A 17,143-nucleotide genomic window follows, 5' to 3' on the forward strand; every position below is an offset into this window, starting at 1 on the left:
TGGGGCTCTTCTATCCAGATATGGACCATTTTGTCGTCTCGATTTCAGTGGCAAAATGGCATCTATACGCATTTGAAGTGATAAATGGTGGTAGAATACATGGTATGAAAAAGAATTCAATTTATTTATGATTCAACCATTTTCTATTTTTCTTCTTATCACCCTGTACTTATCATATTCATGATGTTAATTTATCTCCGGGATTTATACGTGGTTGAAAATGTATAGATGGACTGTGTACCAAAAGCAGCTCAACTAGTTTTGCGTGTTTAATGGAACGAGACCCTCAGTTTAAAATATCAGTCCAAATATCAGTCAATAATCGAATATTAAAATATCAGTAATAAGTAGCAGTGCTAATATTTTTTCTTATCTAGTTAGTCATGTTAAGATTATGGATAATTCAACACCTCTTCAGAAGTAAAATAAGCGTACCGCCGTTTAAAGAGCGATGCTTAGTGAACCAGAATGTCGTGTGCTATCGTCGGCTTTCGATACGTTACTGATGGACTTCGATCCGAAAGATGCAGTAATCTACCTGGAAAGTTCCGGGCTCCTTACCGAAGATCTCGCAGAGAAAATAGAATCTAAGGTACGATCGTTAGTGTATTTTGCATGTCCTCTTAATGTTATACTGAAAGTAGCTTTTGTTATTTTCTTATTCTGTGAGGGGTACATACGTGTATTCTGGATTGTCATGTTATCTCCACGGTCAAAGTAGCAAATTGAAATTAGCATTGCGAAGATACTGGCGGGACCAGAGGTTCCCTAACATCCATATTCTACTCACTCAGTGACGGCACTCAGTGGCGCCCTTATTTGCCGACGCTAACTTACTTTTTTCTCTTAACTTTAGTTTACATATCATAGATCCTCTAAGAATAATGCTTAAGCATTAGGGTCCCGTTTGATTTAATTATTTCCGAGAAATAAGATCGCCACTTCAATTACAGAACTCCACATTCCTCACTGTACTCAGTAAGTGGATTGTTGCAAGCGCACTTACTTCCGCTATTATTTGCCAACTGCAAAAGGGTGCTACCTTGTTCTGGAAATATCTGATTTCCAGCTTGTCACGAACATTTTCTACCTCTTACCTGTGCAGGTTTTATTTAAAAAAAAAAACAAGCTCACTATATGAAATGTTAGGCAAATGATGAAACGCGCCACATGAAAGAAAGCAACTAAACTTTGATTTAAAAAAAGAGTATTGAATAGAAAATTGGACAAGTGTAGTATAGGAAAGAAAGTGTACTAGTAAGAAATATGCGAGTTTTATGTTTATAAGGAAGGATTGACTGAACGACACAATACATCAGAAGCTAACAACCAAATAGGAGTAGGAATACTCGGGAATTTTGAGAGGTTTTCTCTGCAAGCAGTTGGCGGGTACATTTCAAATGCGAATCGATTTGGCGGGATGTGATCTCTTGAATGTGGTCAGTTAACTCAACTAATCAGTGCGTTATGACGTTATTCCTGAATATATCTCCATAAGAATAGACCTACAGATAAAAAATGATGCGTCTTTATCTTTTTTTCGTCATTCTAGTTGCTTCACGAAGACCGTCACTTCTGGAATCGAGCCAACTTTTACTACTCCCCATCCGAATATTTTTGACTTTTCGGACGAGCAGATTATAATAGCTTAAAGAAGCTGAATATATAAAGACATGAACGGGAACTAGATCTTATGTTCTATATATGGATTTATTTGTTCTGGAAAGTCTGCATGTATGAGATGTCTGAAGTTTGAAGTTTCTTAAAAGTACGTAATGTTTGCTCCAGCAAGTCATCTGAGACCTTCTTCGTTCTCATTCTTCTTGTTTCTTAGGTTGAGTCATAAATAATTTCCTCCCAGGTACATGGTACTTTTTGTTATTGTTTACGCATGTAATAGGTTACTCAAACAAGAGATTTTTTTATCGCTACGCTGGCAAGACTTCGGTTAGTCTTTAAACAGCAGTTTAATGTTTTGCGCGTTACGTTTAGTTTTTTGTTCAAAATATTCAGTGTGTATGGTGAAAGAGTGATAAACGATCGGCCGATCAGAAATTGCTTTGTCATATTCCGTTCTGAAGATGTGACTTTGAAAGAGGAACCAAGGAGGAGTCGTCCTTCAGACTTCGATAACAATGTTTTGAACTCAATATTGCAACAAAATCCACGTCAAACAGCGAAATAGCAGCTCAATACGTCACAATCACAATAAATGTATGAAAAACAAAACGGAAGTTAGTTATGACTCAGCCTAATAATTTTGTTGAGACATCCGTAGTTATGTACATGTTAAAAGCAGATCGATAATATTCTTTTTCGTTTCTAGAGGTTCGTTAGAATATTTTAGGCGACTCGACTGGAGCGTTTAAGAGAGTTGCTACGGATCTACCGAAGGCGTGCTAAAGACTGCGAACCTTTAATCTCCTACTTTGAGTTTGCCGGGCAAGAACATATAGCACAGTCGCTTCGAAACGATCTTGACCACGTGCTTGATGGGTAGATGGATAAATTCCTTCAAAGCATTGTGTTCATTTAACTTTGATAACATTTTGCTGCAGATTTGGTGCAAAAGATGTCGTTCCCCGATTTCCCCATCATCTTCGACTACGTAAACTCCTTGCTGGTGGAGTACCAAGGGCTTTCCAGCATGTGAAACGGGTGAAGATGCAGACGTGTGTGGCTAAGATGTTGCGAGAACGAGCGGATTTAGGTGATGGTATATCTCTACATAGTAGGTTCAAAACGACATGAAACACGGACAATTGCGTAAGTGGCTGCTGGCGAAGGGGTACGGTGGAAACAGAGGTTGGAATCGAGGTGGGAACGTGGCGCGAACCGCAGAGATGGGTGGCGGTAGCGAGGATCCCTACACGATCCCAACCGCTACGCTCCACCGCGCCGCTTCGAACGCATCCGCTTACGCAATTGTCCGTGCCTCATGTCGTTTTGATCCAATTATATTCTGGAAATCTTCTGTTGTGAAATTTACTTTCTGATCTTCTCTTTACTGAATATTTCTTCTACTATCTTATTACTTTAATTATATTATGATATGGTCCTCCTTAAGACTGAATGACGATAGTATCTCTTCCAATCTTAAAGAATAGCATATTGGACCATTTTTGTAGTCTAATTAGCAGTCGTTAGCATCTGAAGTGGCATGAATATTCGAACCTAAGTTGCATTGTAGTTCTTTTTTTTTAAATCAAGTGTACTTCTTTGTACTAATATGACTATGAGTCGTTTTTGATACTTTCTTAGCGATATATAATTCGTCAAAGCAACGCTCGTGTTGTATTTAGCTGCTTGGTTTTTCCTTGAAGTAAACTTTGAGAATAGCTTACTAACTGCGCTGATCTCTTACATTCTTTTAAGATTCTTTTTTTGTTGTTCTACACGGAATCGCTGGTTGTGGTAAATCCTCGTTAGCAGCGGCAGTCTTCGCTGAAGTTCCTGATCTTCTGGGGAAGTAGGTTGTTTCTTTCCTATATGTACTTCCGGCAGCGTTAACAACTTTATTTAATTCACATAATTTCCAGTTCTTTCGAATCCGTAATATGGTTACGTGATTCCAGCACTGTGCCGAACAGAGTTCGCTACTTGTTCGCTGATCTTCTGTTAATGTTGTGGTGGGTCAGATTGTTCATTTAAAAAATGGTCGGCTATTTCTAAAAGCTTTGTTTTCACAACTCAATATATGTTGGTATTGGGTTGCATTCGTCGTAATACCGAGTGTAATATTGGATGTATTTGTTTTCGGTCTCATCGAAAGGGTAGTTGTCATTAAGACCTATGAACGGTGGATCTCAGGGATCAATTTCTGATCTGTTGTCCAAGACGATGTTCATAGGATTTTGCTAATGCACCTAATCACCTTAGCTAATTACTGCTCATCAACGTTTTTAGTTCTTCACCAATTCTTTCATCCTTTGTTGTTTTTCTTTTAGTTCGGTCTTTTTTAGTGGAACTGTTGTGTTCTTCTGAGCCCCACCTTTCCTTAAAATTATTACCTTTAGGGATGATATCGCTAGCGATCCTCCAAGAGTGGATGACATGTCTTCTGTTTATTTATACAAGCAGGTGAGTTGTTGTTGTTGCTTATGTAGTATGTTTGAAGTGGATTTTCATTACTTTTCAAGTGTTGTATAGATTCAAGAAGCTTTGATCGATCGTCCCAATGTGATAGTTGTCCTTGATGATGTCGTTCAGAAAGAAACTGTAATGTTTGCAAATCAACTTGGGGTTAGTTTTCTTCCTTATTAGGATGCAACTTAATGTTTATTGTTTTCAAAACGATGCAGAAATTTTGAATAGAAGTTTGCAAAAACATTTCTTTGCTAAAATCTATCAAATACCTGCAGAATTTTATATGAAAATAACGCAGTCAATCTTAGCTTCGAGTCCTGGCGACGACACGAAATGCCGAACTTTTTGCTGCCGCCACATGCTCTGTGGATGTGATTCACGTGGAGAGTATTTCGTCAGAGGAGTGCAAAGAGCTGTTTTCAATGGATAAAACATCTCCTGCAGTTAGTGAAAGAAGCTTTTTCTGGTTCAAAAGATCTGCTTAGATAGGGGTGTCATGTATTTTTAATTTGAAGGTGGACGTAGTTCTTTGCGAAGCATTCTCCCTTTGTAGCGGGAACATAGCGCTCTTGAATATTCTGAATAAGCTTTCTGCTGGACGTCTAGACAGGTATTGCTTCTTCACAATTCTGCAATTAGTGCTTCTTGCTGATTAATCAGTAGTAATATTTCACTACAGGTTAAATACGTTCTGCCGTCGTTTGAAAACACGTGGTTTATCCTCTTTGACAGCTACAACTGCATTTGGATATGAATCTATGCACGATGCATTGACAGCGTCTGTGGAACGGTTGCCTTCTTGCGATCGAGACACACTTGCATGTGCTGTTATTTTTCCATCCGAACAAGAAATTCCTCTCGAGGTGACTATTACCTTTCAGTATTGTCAATATTCTGGACAGTACTCTAGAATATGTTTCACTACGTGGCTTCAGATCTGGGCTCTGGTCGTACCTGTTGATGTTATCGACACGGATGAGTCTGAGCTCTTGATGCTATTATCAGATCGCCTGAAAGTACTATGCGAAAATGGGGATTGGTTATCGTACAATCAGCGAAATGAAACATTTCGATTCAGTAGAATGGTGGAAAGTTATCTCCGAGAAACAGTGGAAGCAGAAACTGTCAAGGTATGTGAAGCAACTGACAAATGACTGCCTCTTACTTCTATCCCTCTCTTGTGTATTGTGAGCTTGTAAGCGGAAATATGGCCGTGAGTCTCCGAAACTATCGATCATTTGTCAACTGCACAATGTGGTCGGTTGAGATGCCCAATTCTCACGAGAAAAAGAACCCCTTAGGTGTTATTTCCCAAAAATTGAGTATCTGAAAACATTCTTTTCTATCTTTTGGAAGACTACTTTTTCATTTGGAAGCATTGGAATTAAATTTAATATTTCGAAGTCGATTTTGTTACTCTCCACACTCCTCCCGTATTAGAATGCTCTTTCTTTCCTTCCTGTTTTTTCAGAAGTAGAGTAAAGGTGTTTTTTTTTAGAGAAAGAGGCAAAAACTGTAACCCTCACTTCTTGAATCCTTTTGCAGACGCTTATCTCGATCCTCAAGTCTCGACTAGATGGTCATCTGCAGAGTGACAGAGAAAATCCTGTTGTCAAGCAGTTTTTCCAGACGCACTCTTCCTTCTACAAGAATGTTCATGGACTTAGTTTTTGATTATTTTTAATTCACAGTCGTTTCGGCAATTTATATTTTTTCTTTAAAGAAGTTGAAGGAGCCCACTAAAAATTGAACTTTTTATGTAAGTTTGTAGAAAACCGACTCAATCAGTTCTGCCATTATTTTTGTCTCCTCTTCTAGGTTTATGATTAATCCAGTTATTGTTAGGTTGTTATATGTATCGATACTATTTTTTTTAGGAAATTTCCCTCTTGTTTTCACTTCTCGATATTGGTCTTATCAGTTTACGAGCTTCTCTTTCACTTTATATGCATTGTTCAATTGAATATGTGGTCATTTTATTTTTCTTCGAGCTTTTTTGATCTCTTATATGCCGTATGTATCTCATTTTTGGATAATCTCACAAGCTCACTCTTATATCATGCAAATGATCGGCTCTTCCTATAAACATTTTCATTCGTATCATGGTTTGATTATTGGTCAGCGGTATTGCTTACATTTCATTGTGGATTCAATGCAGTTGGCTGCACGATGGGCTCCTCTCCACCACAGTACGTTGGTTTGTGTGCCTTGAGAGCGATTACTCCCAGCCTACTGTGGTCTTGTTTCAGCGTAAGGTTTTGCGTCACACTATATGTAGCTTGCACATTTGCATCGGTGCAGTTGCTGATGGCAGTGGTTCTGTGCAGACCCACATCGTTTTACAACCCACTCGCTTGGTTTACCATAGTTTACATTTTTCTGGTTCAACAGGTACGATCTTCTTTTGCTGGACAGCTGTTGTAGTAGCGGGCTCAGCCGCTGGTTTTAGCCAGCTTCGTTTAAGTGGAATCGGCTCTATGGTGGTCATCTTTCTCGGAAATGTCGCACTTTGTTCGATGAGTGGAATGTGATGGAAACTTATCAGCCACGAGCTTTAACAATGGGACATTTATTCGAGGTGCTGTTTTGCTTTTTTCTATTTACTGTGTTGTGTTTGTTGCTTAACATCCTTTTTTTCGAAAAAAAAAGAAATAATGAAGATCTAGCGATATTGTAATAGTGTAGCAATTATAGTGTCAGGTGTCAAATGTGACCAAAATGCAGTAACCGTAGGAGAAATCATTGCGCTTCTTAGTACATAGTCGGTGTTAAGAATTATCCGGTAACGGTAACTCCTTGATTGCTCTTATTACATTTTCACGGAGAGCTTGTCAGTTAGCACAAAGACCGCTGCTTATTTTTTTTTACTAACTCTTTCCTCTTTGTCGCTAGGACTTTTGTATGAAATGAAGTCGCCTTGTAGTTTCCAACAATGGAGAGCGTTTCGACAGCTTATGCAACTCAACAACTCACACACTCCATTTATATTCTGCGATTTTTCTGGCTGGAGCAGTTTTAATGCGCTTCTTTTAAAAAAGTGAATTATGCGGAAATAGTTTGATATAAAATGAGGTGGACCTTCTTTTGACTGTGATATGATTTGTTAATTTGTTAAGTGCTACGAGGTTTATCTGTGTGAATGATTATGTTTGTCGAAGAAAAGTGCCCAATAAGCTTTGAAAAGTTCAGAACATTGAAACGTGGCTCTTATTTGTACTTTACCAAAAATAACATTTTCTAGCCGGAACCACCCACACCATGTCCTGACAACAAAAAAATCTCTGAAACGGACCAATTCAAAGCAATGCGGGATGCGGTTAGTTCTTTGCTTACCTTAGTCATATGCTCATTCATTCGCCTCGTCGTTCAACAATGAATGAATAGTACTGTAATAATGACGGGTTTTGAAAGTGTCGGTCATCTTATTTTAACCTTTACTAACCGATAGTCGTTAACTCCACGAGACTCCAGGAGCACCTTTGCTCATAAAGTAGCTTGCTCTCCAAATGTAGCATCCAAGAATAATTTGCCGCAAGTTCGCGAGCATGGATAGTGTGACTCACTTGACTTAATTGGGAACAGTAATCTTATCCGTCATTTGCCAAATACTATTATTAAATCATCGAGCCAAACCTACCCGTTTTATTTCGGTAGAGAATGCTTGAGCGGTGAAGTGGAAAACCTGGGACCTTCAATCTACCCTTAGTATAACCAGGTCAAAACGGCCTGAAACCTGGTGCAACTGCGGCTGGTTTGAATCAGGTTACGATCGAAATTGGACCAACGCTACCTCCACTCGTACTCAGGGAATATGGAACTTACGAAGGCCCCATTTCGAACGCACCGGTTACTACATCGTGTCACTAAGAGCGATAACGCAGCTGAGCCAGTATTTTAGGTCGTTTTGGCTCGAGTATAGCTTCGCATTTCGTTTGCTTTCGTGTGAAACTGAGCAATTTTCCCGAACAATTTCCGACTCTAACAATCAAATCTCACCGGGGCATCGAGAAATCTGCTTTTCTACAAAGTATTTTGCGCGGTTCATTTACCACCAAGGAATTCTTTGGCTAACTGGCTGACAGTCCATCTTAGTTTTATTTTTCAGGCATGTGTGCTAAAATTCTAGTATTTGCTAATTTACGCGAATTACTGATCGATAACAATAATCTTGATGATCGTTCTGTGACAATCAGAAGTTTGAAAACCGTTTCAGCACTACGCCAATGAGTTTACTTATGTTCAAAAAATGGAAGCTGAAAGGAAGGCGATGGAGGCAGCATCCACTACGGCGCCAAATCAAGGTGCCCAGGTAAGAGTGCTGGTTAGATCGAGTCATCGAAAAACCAGTTCACAAGAAGTTTTTTTAGCAAACTTCTTCGAATATTCAATCGGAATGTACACGCATCGAGCTTAAAGATGACCATAAAAGTCAGGATCAGGATTCATATCGTGAAATCTAAAAGGATTTGAGATGAAATTATCAATCGCTTTCACAAACATTGTGTTTGCTATCACTTGTTCAATTAGAAAATTGAATAAAATTTTGATTAGTTAACGATTGTTTTGCATTTGTTTGTGGTTAATAGAAGCCTATATGTTACGTATCGTATGATTGCTGCTTTTTGTAATTCTGCAATCATAAGCCACCAGACCAAGTGATCTCCACGATCACTTGGTCTAGGATCAATACCTATCAGTCGAATCCCCAACGACGGCTGACTACAGTGGCTGTCATCGTCCTTGCCGAGACGATTATTGCGTTTCTCAAAAAATTCATCTTTACATTCCGATACTTGCTAACCCAACCATAAAAACTGTTTGTTGTGAATTATCACATTTATAATATCTTCATTTGATTGACATAAGCAACATAAGCGACATTGCGCAGCGCATTAGAATGTGGTGGAGGTTAGATGGGCCTATTTCTTTGCGAATGTCTAGTGAATCACAAATAGCAACTTTTGTTTATTGTATATTTTCAATAACTAAAGAGAAAAGACTTATTTACAGTCGCATAATTTCATTTGTAAAGTAGTTTATTTTGTTCCTGTTCCTGGAATCCAAACATCTTTTTGGTACACTATTGTTCCCTTAGAAGTCGAATGGGTGTCGCCGTATTTTTCTGGAGTTCGTCGCCATGAGACCATGTAAAAAGCATCTGAATACCTGGTTTTTTTTTTTATGTTTTCTTGAAGGAAAACTCTTGCTGACCTCCTTCGGGAGTGTTGTTGATCAGCAATTTATGCTTCCCCAAGGAGTTTGTTGGCAGTTCCTGTTCGAGTAGTGCTTGTAGTTCTCGGATATATTGAATAGCGCCTTTGAGAGTGTCTACCTTAAAGAGTTACATTATTCGTACATAATCGAGGAAATTTCTTGGTAAAAATATGACTAATACCCACTTTCGACAGTTTCTTGTCTTGTGACATAGTTGGTAGACGTTGACGAAGATGTTCAAAGCCACGGTTTATGCTAAAAATCTTTTCTTTGGATAATTTTCTAGCGGTCAAGGACTTTTTTAGACCTTCTACATACCTGTTCATCCTTTTTCTTTCTCGCTCATTCGCTGCTACTCTTTGTTTACCAGTGATTTCCGACCGTTTCTTCTTGTAGGCCCTGTCATCACCGTCCGAATAACAAGGAGACTGCTGACAGTACGAATACGGTAGCGGAAGGTTATACATCCTTAATTTGTGTTTTCTGAATTGATTTTTTGAGATTATATCTCATAACTGTGAGAGAATAACGAAGATCATCATCTGTGGTGAAATTTTGCAGTGGATTGTGGAATGGGGTAAAGGAATTGATTGGGAAGAAAATTCTTTCTAGTGTGCATATGGTTTACTTTTTATATTCATTCTACCATAGAGATCTCTAAAAAAACACTCTAAGAATGCAATTTTCTTTGAATAATTCTTGAAGTTATGCAATCCCTTGTTGAAAGGAATATGATTCTGATAAAGAGGAACATAGCGTAGCAGAATAAATCGTAAGTTTTTTTTTTAGCAGTTTCACAACACTGAGTGACCAACTCCACATTTGTCGACTTTTTCGCACTCATTTTCCTTTTTTACTGAAGGGAATCGTCAATTTCCTGATATGTTGTTTTTAATTTAATCACGGCTTTTAGTGAAGCTGCAGTGAAATAGCTTGAGTATGCATGAAAATTTTTGTTCAGCCGTTGAACACAATCGTTAGTTCAAGAAAATCTACCACATTACAGTTCGTTCTCCTCAAATTATGTCGAAAATTCTATGTTATTACGTGCTCGGTGCGACTTATATGATTTAGATTTGTGCTGGTTCCAAAATGGGACCAATTTTTTGAGTGACACGAATAATAATCACAGCTGTTTGGTATAGGTTCTCGATTTAACAAAAAAATGACAAGAATCATTTTAGAAATAAGGAGCGTGCTGGGAAAAAAGGCGTAGTGAGCGATTCGATCCGAGTAGAGACGATTACGATGACAGAAATTGAGTGAGAGAATGAATTTCAAAGTGTACGACAATACTACACTGTTTTCCGTTTGTTAAATGATATTAGCAATGAATATTTCATTTTTGATAATGATAGTTCGGGGACAGGTCAAGATGGTTGATACCTTTACAACAAACAGAAACTCGTAGATATAAACAAAACTCGTATCGTAGCTAGATCATTTCTTTAGCTGTTTCAAATATCTAAGTTTTAATTCACGTGAGAGAAGTGGAAAGAGGAGGAACAATTCGGTGAGGTTTATTCAAAGGTAATATCACTGAATTAGTAAAATAAGGCTCAACACAATGAAATCAATCAAGTTCGTGTCGTTATCAGAAGGAATTCGCATTGTTTGATAAGAGCTACAGTTCACGAATTGAGCACTTGAGAGCGCATGCTTTGCAAAAAAAAATTCCTCTGAAATTTGTTTATTTTTTCCCTAGAGTAGCAGTAACTGGCTCCAAAAAATATCTCAGTTTGGTGCCCATTTATGTTTGTAATCGATTTAAATAAGAAAAGAAAACGCTGTCCTCTACTGAAGACAATGCTTCTTTTAGTAGAAAAAAAAAACATTTGCAATAAGCAATTTCTGGAGATTCCCGAGAAAAGAAGAAAAGGAGCGTTAGGCTCACAATATTGTGCAGACAAGCGCAATTACAGGACAATGTAGAGGCGTGCCTGTCCTCATTACGGTAGTGTGTGGTAGCAGATGTAATGGGTGGTAGTTATGTACGTAACGGATTACTAGCGTCGCTCTTGGCCATTAGGCGGATTCGGTTACAAGACGACATGAACACCGTTCGAAAGCGGATGTAATTCACGCGTATCGATTGGAGAAAAAAATACTGCGGATATGGAGAAATGTTCCCGAGATTTTTCTCAGTTTTTTTCGAACTAACCGTGAACCAATTTAATTTTCCGATTTGTCGACGTTGCCACGTTGTTTTTGATCTCTTTTTTTTTTGGAATTCTAACATTTTATTTACATGTTGCTAATTTCTTTAGTCAGTTGTGTTTGTTCCGAAGATTTTTCCGAGAAATTTATTTAGAAATAAGACTGGAAAAGTTGGAAGAGTGGGAATTCTGTGTAACTTAGCAATAAACTCCTTTTCTATTTTCTTCCATCTGAGTTATTTGGGGTGCTATATAGCCCGTTCATGAATTGCCCTGTTATATGGAGCTGATTGTCAAACAAAATTGAGCGTCCAGCGATTTTCTCGCATCAGCAAAATAGATTTAAATTCTTTTTCCAGGTATTTTTGTGGTTCGTTTGCTGCACCTTTTCAACTTCCGCTTCCGAACAAATTCGTCGTGCACTTTCCTTTTTTTTTCTTCTTTAACTCCCTCATGACTTCAGAATGATTTATTTCTTTTTTTTCGCTATGTCCAGAGTAGAGGTGTGTCTGTACGATTTGTCCTGATTCCATCGGCTAGCCCCCGCAAGTCACTTTAAAGGGTAGTTACACGTTCGTAAACCTCAAACGATTCTGAATTGAAGTGGGGACGCATCCCAAGCGGATTGATTAATGCCAGGCACCTCATCCTGTATCCTTTATGTCCAGAATGCAGATTGAAATTGAAATCGCAGTTTAGTTTTCGTTTAAGACTCTCGTGTGAGACGAAATTTGAGCGAACTATTTCTATACCTCCATAGAAATTTATGATTTTTGATTCTTTTTCAAAGTGAATAGGCTACTCCTTCAAGTAACTTAAAGGCATCACTCCACGAATCTGAGGTGGTACGGATTTCAGGTGAAGTATTTGTATACGGGATGGGAGACTATGGAGACGGGGGTGATTCCGTTCATTTCTTCCTAACTGCCGTAAAAAACGGCCCGGAGGATACGTCTTCAGGTGTTTTAGCGCACTATTTTCCACAGGGAGTTCGACTGGAGCGCGCCAGCCTTGTGCGACGCCGCATCTTCCGGGCCGTTTTTTACGGCAATCAGGAAGAAATGGACGGAATCATCCCCCTCTCCATAGTCTCCCATCCCGTATACGAATACTCCACCTGAAATCTGCATAACCTCAGATTCGTGGGGTGATGCCTTTAACTTCCACTAACATCCTGGATCTCTCTTCTTGAATGCTGTCTAACACATCATATGTTCGTTGTCGCTCAATAGCCGTCTGCATGTTTCAAGTGGCTAATTGTATGACCTGTGTTGTACAGCAGACGGGTTGCGTATTCATCGTAACGAACTGTGTACTGTAAGGATGAGACGACGCAACCACTATACGGATAATAACACTTCTTGAGTGTGTGCAGGAGACGTGATATGTGGTTGTTTTCAGCGAGATGACCTCTGCAAGAGACTATGTGAAGGAGAAGATGCCCTTACTGGGCTTTGGAACTTATCAGGTTTTTATACAACCTACCAACCATCGTATTTCACTTGAATCATGTACCTCGTCACAGATACGTAAAGAATCGACCTTACATGACGTCGTCGACGCCGCTCTTTCATGTGGCTATCGTTTTTTCGACACTGCTCAGATATACGGTAATGAGGCTGCACTTGGTAGGATATTCAAGGAACTTTTGCCGAAATACGACTTGAGAAGGTGGGTTTATCCATTGATACATATTTGTTAAAAATCCAATATTTCTTCTAGAGAAGACATCTTTATCACTTCTAAAGTGTCTCCGGCTAATCAAGGCACAGACCTCGCCAGAAAATCTATTGAAAAGTAGGTTCTTGTGGAGTATTCCGACTGTTGTTCTCTTTTTTAATCTAGTACAAGCTAACCAAAATAAATTCACAATTTTCCGACCTTAGACTATTTTTGAGCTGGGAACAAGGAAGTGAGGAACAAGACGGTTTTAGGCTATGAATTGCAGACTACTACGGTTCATTCCTTGAGCGATTATCTTTACTGTTTCAGTTTTCAGGTCCTTAGAGAAGCTCCAGACTGACTACATTGACCTAATGCTGATACATTGGCCTGGAACCAGCAAAAAAGCTGCTGACGACAAAAACAACCCCTTAAGGCGAAAACAAACCTACGAAGTTTTGGAGGATTTTCATGGTAGTTATTTCTAGAAGTAGACTTGATATTGGTTAAACTTATAATATAGAGGGACCCGTTGATTTTTTATGTCATTTTTGAACTGGATTTAGCCTCCATGTTCTTTTTGAAAAGCTAATAAGTTTCGATGGAGACAAAAACCCTGTTCTTCTCTAGAGTCGGGCGAAATTCGAGCGATTGGCGTGTCTAACTACGAAATTCGACATTTAGAAGAACTGCTCGAACACTGCAAAATTCGTCCCGCTGTGAATCAGGTGAAAATAGCGTTCGATTTTGATCTTCTTTTGCCTGATTCTCTAAATTAGTGAACCAAAAATAAACTTTGATTGTGAAGTAAATGTGATCAAGCTACGTATATGTCTGTGAACATAAAACGCCTGCTTCAGGTGGAATTTCATCCACATTTCCACCAACTTGACCTTTTGGAGTTCTGCAGAATGAATGATATCCATTTCCAGGTGCGCAATATTGTTTTAAAAAATATTACGCTCATTCTGATATAGTAAATTCTCATCCGTTTAGGCATATAGCAGCTTCGGTGGTCCGGACTATCGTGATAAACTCTTCAACGATCCTGAAGTGCAACGATTAGCTGAAAAATACAACATCGAAGTTCCACAATTTCTGTTGGCATGGACTATATCGCAGTCCATCAGTGTCCTTCCTCGTTCTACAAATCCTGAGCGAGTCGTTTCAAATTTTAAAGCGCTAGACGTAAAAATATCGTCAGATGATGTACAAAAACTGCTCAACAATGAAAAATGTCATAAGGCATGTTGGGATCCGACGGTTGTTGTGTGAATTCGCATTTGAGCATTAATTTAATTAATCTCAAAGAATTAAGTCTTATTCCATCAATTCTCATCACCTCGTTTGGTTGTTTTGACCTCTCCTTGTAAATATGGTAGTGCAAAACATTCTACTTACTAGAAACGAGGATGTACATCCCCAAAATTTTTATTTCTTCCGTCTATGACTTCCCAAACGTAGGGACTGTTCGTAAGTCATGCAGTCAATGATATGATCAAGTTTCTGTCACAGATAACCATTCCTCATGCCTCAATTCGTAGCTGTTTGGTATTCGAATTCATAAATATCTCCTACGTGATTCTTAAATGACATCTCCGAGTTCTTACTCTTTTTCGCTACCTCTTATGGATTGTATAGTTCTTAGAATGAAGTGTCGCTCAGTTTGTTAATGTCATTCCTCAGAATTCACGGCTCAGATATACGGAATATTGAAGTTTTGCTTCTTTGGTACCTTATAGCCTCAGTACCTTGTGGAGTTACACAAGTCAGAACAGGAGTATTCTACGGTGAGTATCCGTACAGAATTTCCCACCATAATTTTAACTGAAGATCAGATTTATCCGTTAACTACTCTAATGTAATTGGTAAAAAAAACAACTTAGTACAGGTTGTCTGACGCAACATTAGGTCAATATTTATTAAATATATTAGCACAGTTAGTATCTAACAGTGTCAAAACATACAAGGTTATTTTCCTAGATGTCTAGAGATAAAGCAGAACAAATTGATTCCTAATAGATATGTACAATGTACTGGAAAAAATAGCTGGATGGTTGACGTCATCGCGTTTTCTTTGCGTCGATATCTTTCTTTTCTTTGCTCGAAAGACGTTCCATACATTCCTTGTGTATATTTAAGAGATCAAACTCAAGGATACAGTTATCCTTAAAAATAAGATTGAGAATTCCAAAAGAGAAGAAAATGTGTGTATCCCACCTGATTAAAAACAAATGGAATAGCTCGCCGGCTCTCATTAACCAGTGGTCTTCGCTTCAACTCCTTGGCATCTCTGAGTACGTCGTAGATGTAATAGGGAATTTAGGTGTTATATAAAAAAAAACTCACCTAAAAACACATATGGTTGGCAGTTGTCGAGAAGTTGGATGTGCATTGACGCGGAAGCGTTCTGCTTCTTTAGGCCATCGACCAATGTCGAGTTTTCCGAAACGTAAGTTTGGGAGGGAGAACCTGAAGTTGTGGGCAATGAGTGAGAATTTGATGAGTTTCAGTCTAATAGAAATGGGTGCGAATGGATGCATCAAAAATGGAAGGGAAATCCAAACTGACGCAGCTTAGAACATTTAAATGAGCGCAAAAGAAAATTGTGGAGATTCACGAAGACAGAAGTTGTGCTTGCAGTTGAAAGCTACGAGGTGGTCGCAATTACACGCAATATTTAACGAGAAGCCGATAGAATCTTCACTCAGTATTTATCGGATAAAACTTCCTCTCCTACAGCTGACATAATAGAACCAAAAGGAGGATCCCAAGCAGTCAGTTGGCGCCATTCAGAAAAAAAAAAACGAAACGAAAAAGGAAACATCCGTATTCGGTAAAATGTGGCAGGGATAGGCACAGAAAAATTCGAAACTTCCTGAGTATTTGAAGTTTCTAATGGAGATATCTTCAAGACACTGATCACAACTGCAAACCTGTCACTGAGTTGAGCGAACACAGGAGTCACATGTTTACAGTCGGGACTCCATGTTGTGTAGAATTGTATGACAAAGAATGATTTCCGGTCATTGTTCAGCTCATCCTACAAATTATTAGAGAATGTGCAGAATTACAGATAAGATTTTGAAGACTTAAAAGAAGTCAAAACCGTACGAAAAGTTCCGATCCTTGGAAATAAGTAATTTTTTCTGGACCAGTGTAAATTGGTTCAGGAACGATCACGGTGATGGCTGCAAAAAAAACCTATCTCTTTTTCAGCAAAAGCTGAAGAGAAGAATGACTTACCAACAACGACCAACAGATATATAATACCAACAAGCGCATCAGCACGTAGAAACAGTGCAATGTTGGCTATTTTAGAAAATAAGAAAACATTATTGATGTAATGGAGCCAATTCGTTGCTTTCCTTCCTTTCCACGCAATTATTACAGCCAAGAACATGAGGATTTCTCGTTCACGCTGAAATTAACCATAATACGAAAAAACTTGGAAGAACTCTAATGTTTAAACTGAAGAAAAGGTAATAAAGGTAATAATAAATGGAATTGACACAATTGTAAATGTAAGACAGTAGAAAAGAAGGAGAAAGGAAATGAAGAAAAGTCTTACGAACCGAATCAATCGTGCATTCCTCTCCTTCGGTGGCAAAGATCCATGGACACAACTCCGGAATGCCCTTTGCGCACAGGAAAGTGATCGAAAGAAGAGTGTTCAGAAAATGATAAAGTGTTAAAACTTGTTTTGCTTCCTCAAGTCTAGGCCAGATCATGTCCTAAAAAATCCAACAGCTGAAAGAAGACCTTAAACGGGTCGTGACCTAGAACATACTGGAGGTCAAACTGTGGAACAGTAGAGTTCGAAAATTGTTTATACTCCGTGCTCAACGTAGAAATTGGAACCTAATGAGATTCCGAGGACAATGTGTCGCAACATCCCAAAGTCGCGAGAAGAAAGCAAATACAAAGGAAAAAATTCAAAAAGAAGTAAAAGAGAAGAGAAGAAGCATGGCGGAGAAGGCGAGGATTAAGCAGCAAGGACCTTGGTGTACGCAATTGAACAAACA

General features: G+C 38.7%; 5 protein-coding genes across 6 annotated transcripts; 3 read left to right on the plus strand and 2 right to left on the minus strand.

The window, feature by feature from the left end:
• Positions 1–451: 451 nt before the first annotated feature.
• RB195_008283 (uncharacterized protein) lies at positions 452–5,760 on the plus strand (the record flags this gene model as incomplete). The annotated part of the gene is made up of 12 exons (XM_064194709.1): positions 452–592; positions 2,348–2,496; positions 2,559–2,710; positions 3,376–3,469; positions 3,540–3,629; positions 4,017–4,080; positions 4,150–4,242; positions 4,395–4,529; positions 4,602–4,696; positions 4,766–4,949; positions 5,022–5,216; positions 5,632–5,760. 12 exons carry the CDS (start codon positions 452–454, stop codon positions 5,758–5,760), a joined length of 1,521 nt encoding a protein of 506 aa, XP_064045854.1.
• Positions 5,761–6,255: 495 nt separating this feature from the next.
• Positions 6,256–8,546, plus strand: RB195_008284 (uncharacterized protein; the record flags this gene model as incomplete). Of its 2 annotated transcripts, none has more annotated exons than XM_013437944.2 (6): positions 6,256–6,275; positions 6,336–6,477; positions 6,536–6,664; positions 7,328–7,402; positions 8,300–8,395; positions 8,454–8,546. In XM_013437944.2, the coding sequence occupies 6 exons, from the start codon at positions 6,256–6,258 to the stop codon at positions 8,544–8,546; spliced, it is 555 nt and encodes a 184-aa protein (XP_013293398.2). The 2 variants fall into 2 exon arrangements, with proteins under 2 accessions (XP_013293398.2, XP_064045855.1); XM_064194710.1 differs by having other exon boundaries at positions 6,551–6,664.
• A 576-nt stretch (positions 8,547–9,122) lies between these two features.
• RB195_008285 (uncharacterized protein) lies at positions 9,123–9,767 on the minus strand (the record flags this gene model as incomplete). The annotated part of the gene is made up of 4 exons (XM_013437943.2): positions 9,123–9,244; positions 9,298–9,418; positions 9,486–9,555; positions 9,619–9,767. The coding sequence occupies 4 exons, from the start codon at positions 9,765–9,767 to the stop codon at positions 9,123–9,125; spliced, it is 462 nt and encodes a 153-aa protein (XP_013293397.2).
• Positions 9,768–12,861: 3,094 nt separating this feature from the next.
• RB195_008286 (uncharacterized protein) lies at positions 12,862–14,393 on the plus strand (the record flags this gene model as incomplete). Its single annotated transcript, XM_064194711.1, has 7 exons — positions 12,862–12,924; positions 12,982–13,127; positions 13,179–13,253; positions 13,456–13,592; positions 13,749–13,846; positions 13,979–14,050; positions 14,115–14,393. The coding sequence occupies 7 exons, from the start codon at positions 12,862–12,864 to the stop codon at positions 14,391–14,393; spliced, it is 870 nt and encodes a 289-aa protein (XP_064045856.1).
• A 788-nt stretch (positions 14,394–15,181) lies between these two features.
• Positions 15,182–16,849, minus strand: RB195_008287 (uncharacterized protein; the record flags this gene model as incomplete). The annotated part of the gene is made up of 7 exons (XM_013437941.2): positions 15,182–15,286; positions 15,339–15,411; positions 15,468–15,590; positions 16,055–16,161; positions 16,233–16,309; positions 16,365–16,539; positions 16,694–16,849. The coding sequence occupies 7 exons, from the start codon at positions 16,847–16,849 to the stop codon at positions 15,182–15,184; spliced, it is 816 nt and encodes a 271-aa protein (XP_013293395.2).
• Positions 16,850–17,143: the final 294 nt, after the last annotated feature.

The sequence above is a fragment of the Necator americanus genome, chromosome III (genome assembly GCF_031761385.1).
Source record: "Necator americanus strain Aroian chromosome III, whole genome shotgun sequence".
Classification (NCBI taxonomy): domain Eukaryota; kingdom Metazoa; phylum Nematoda; class Chromadorea; order Rhabditida; family Ancylostomatidae; genus Necator; species Necator americanus.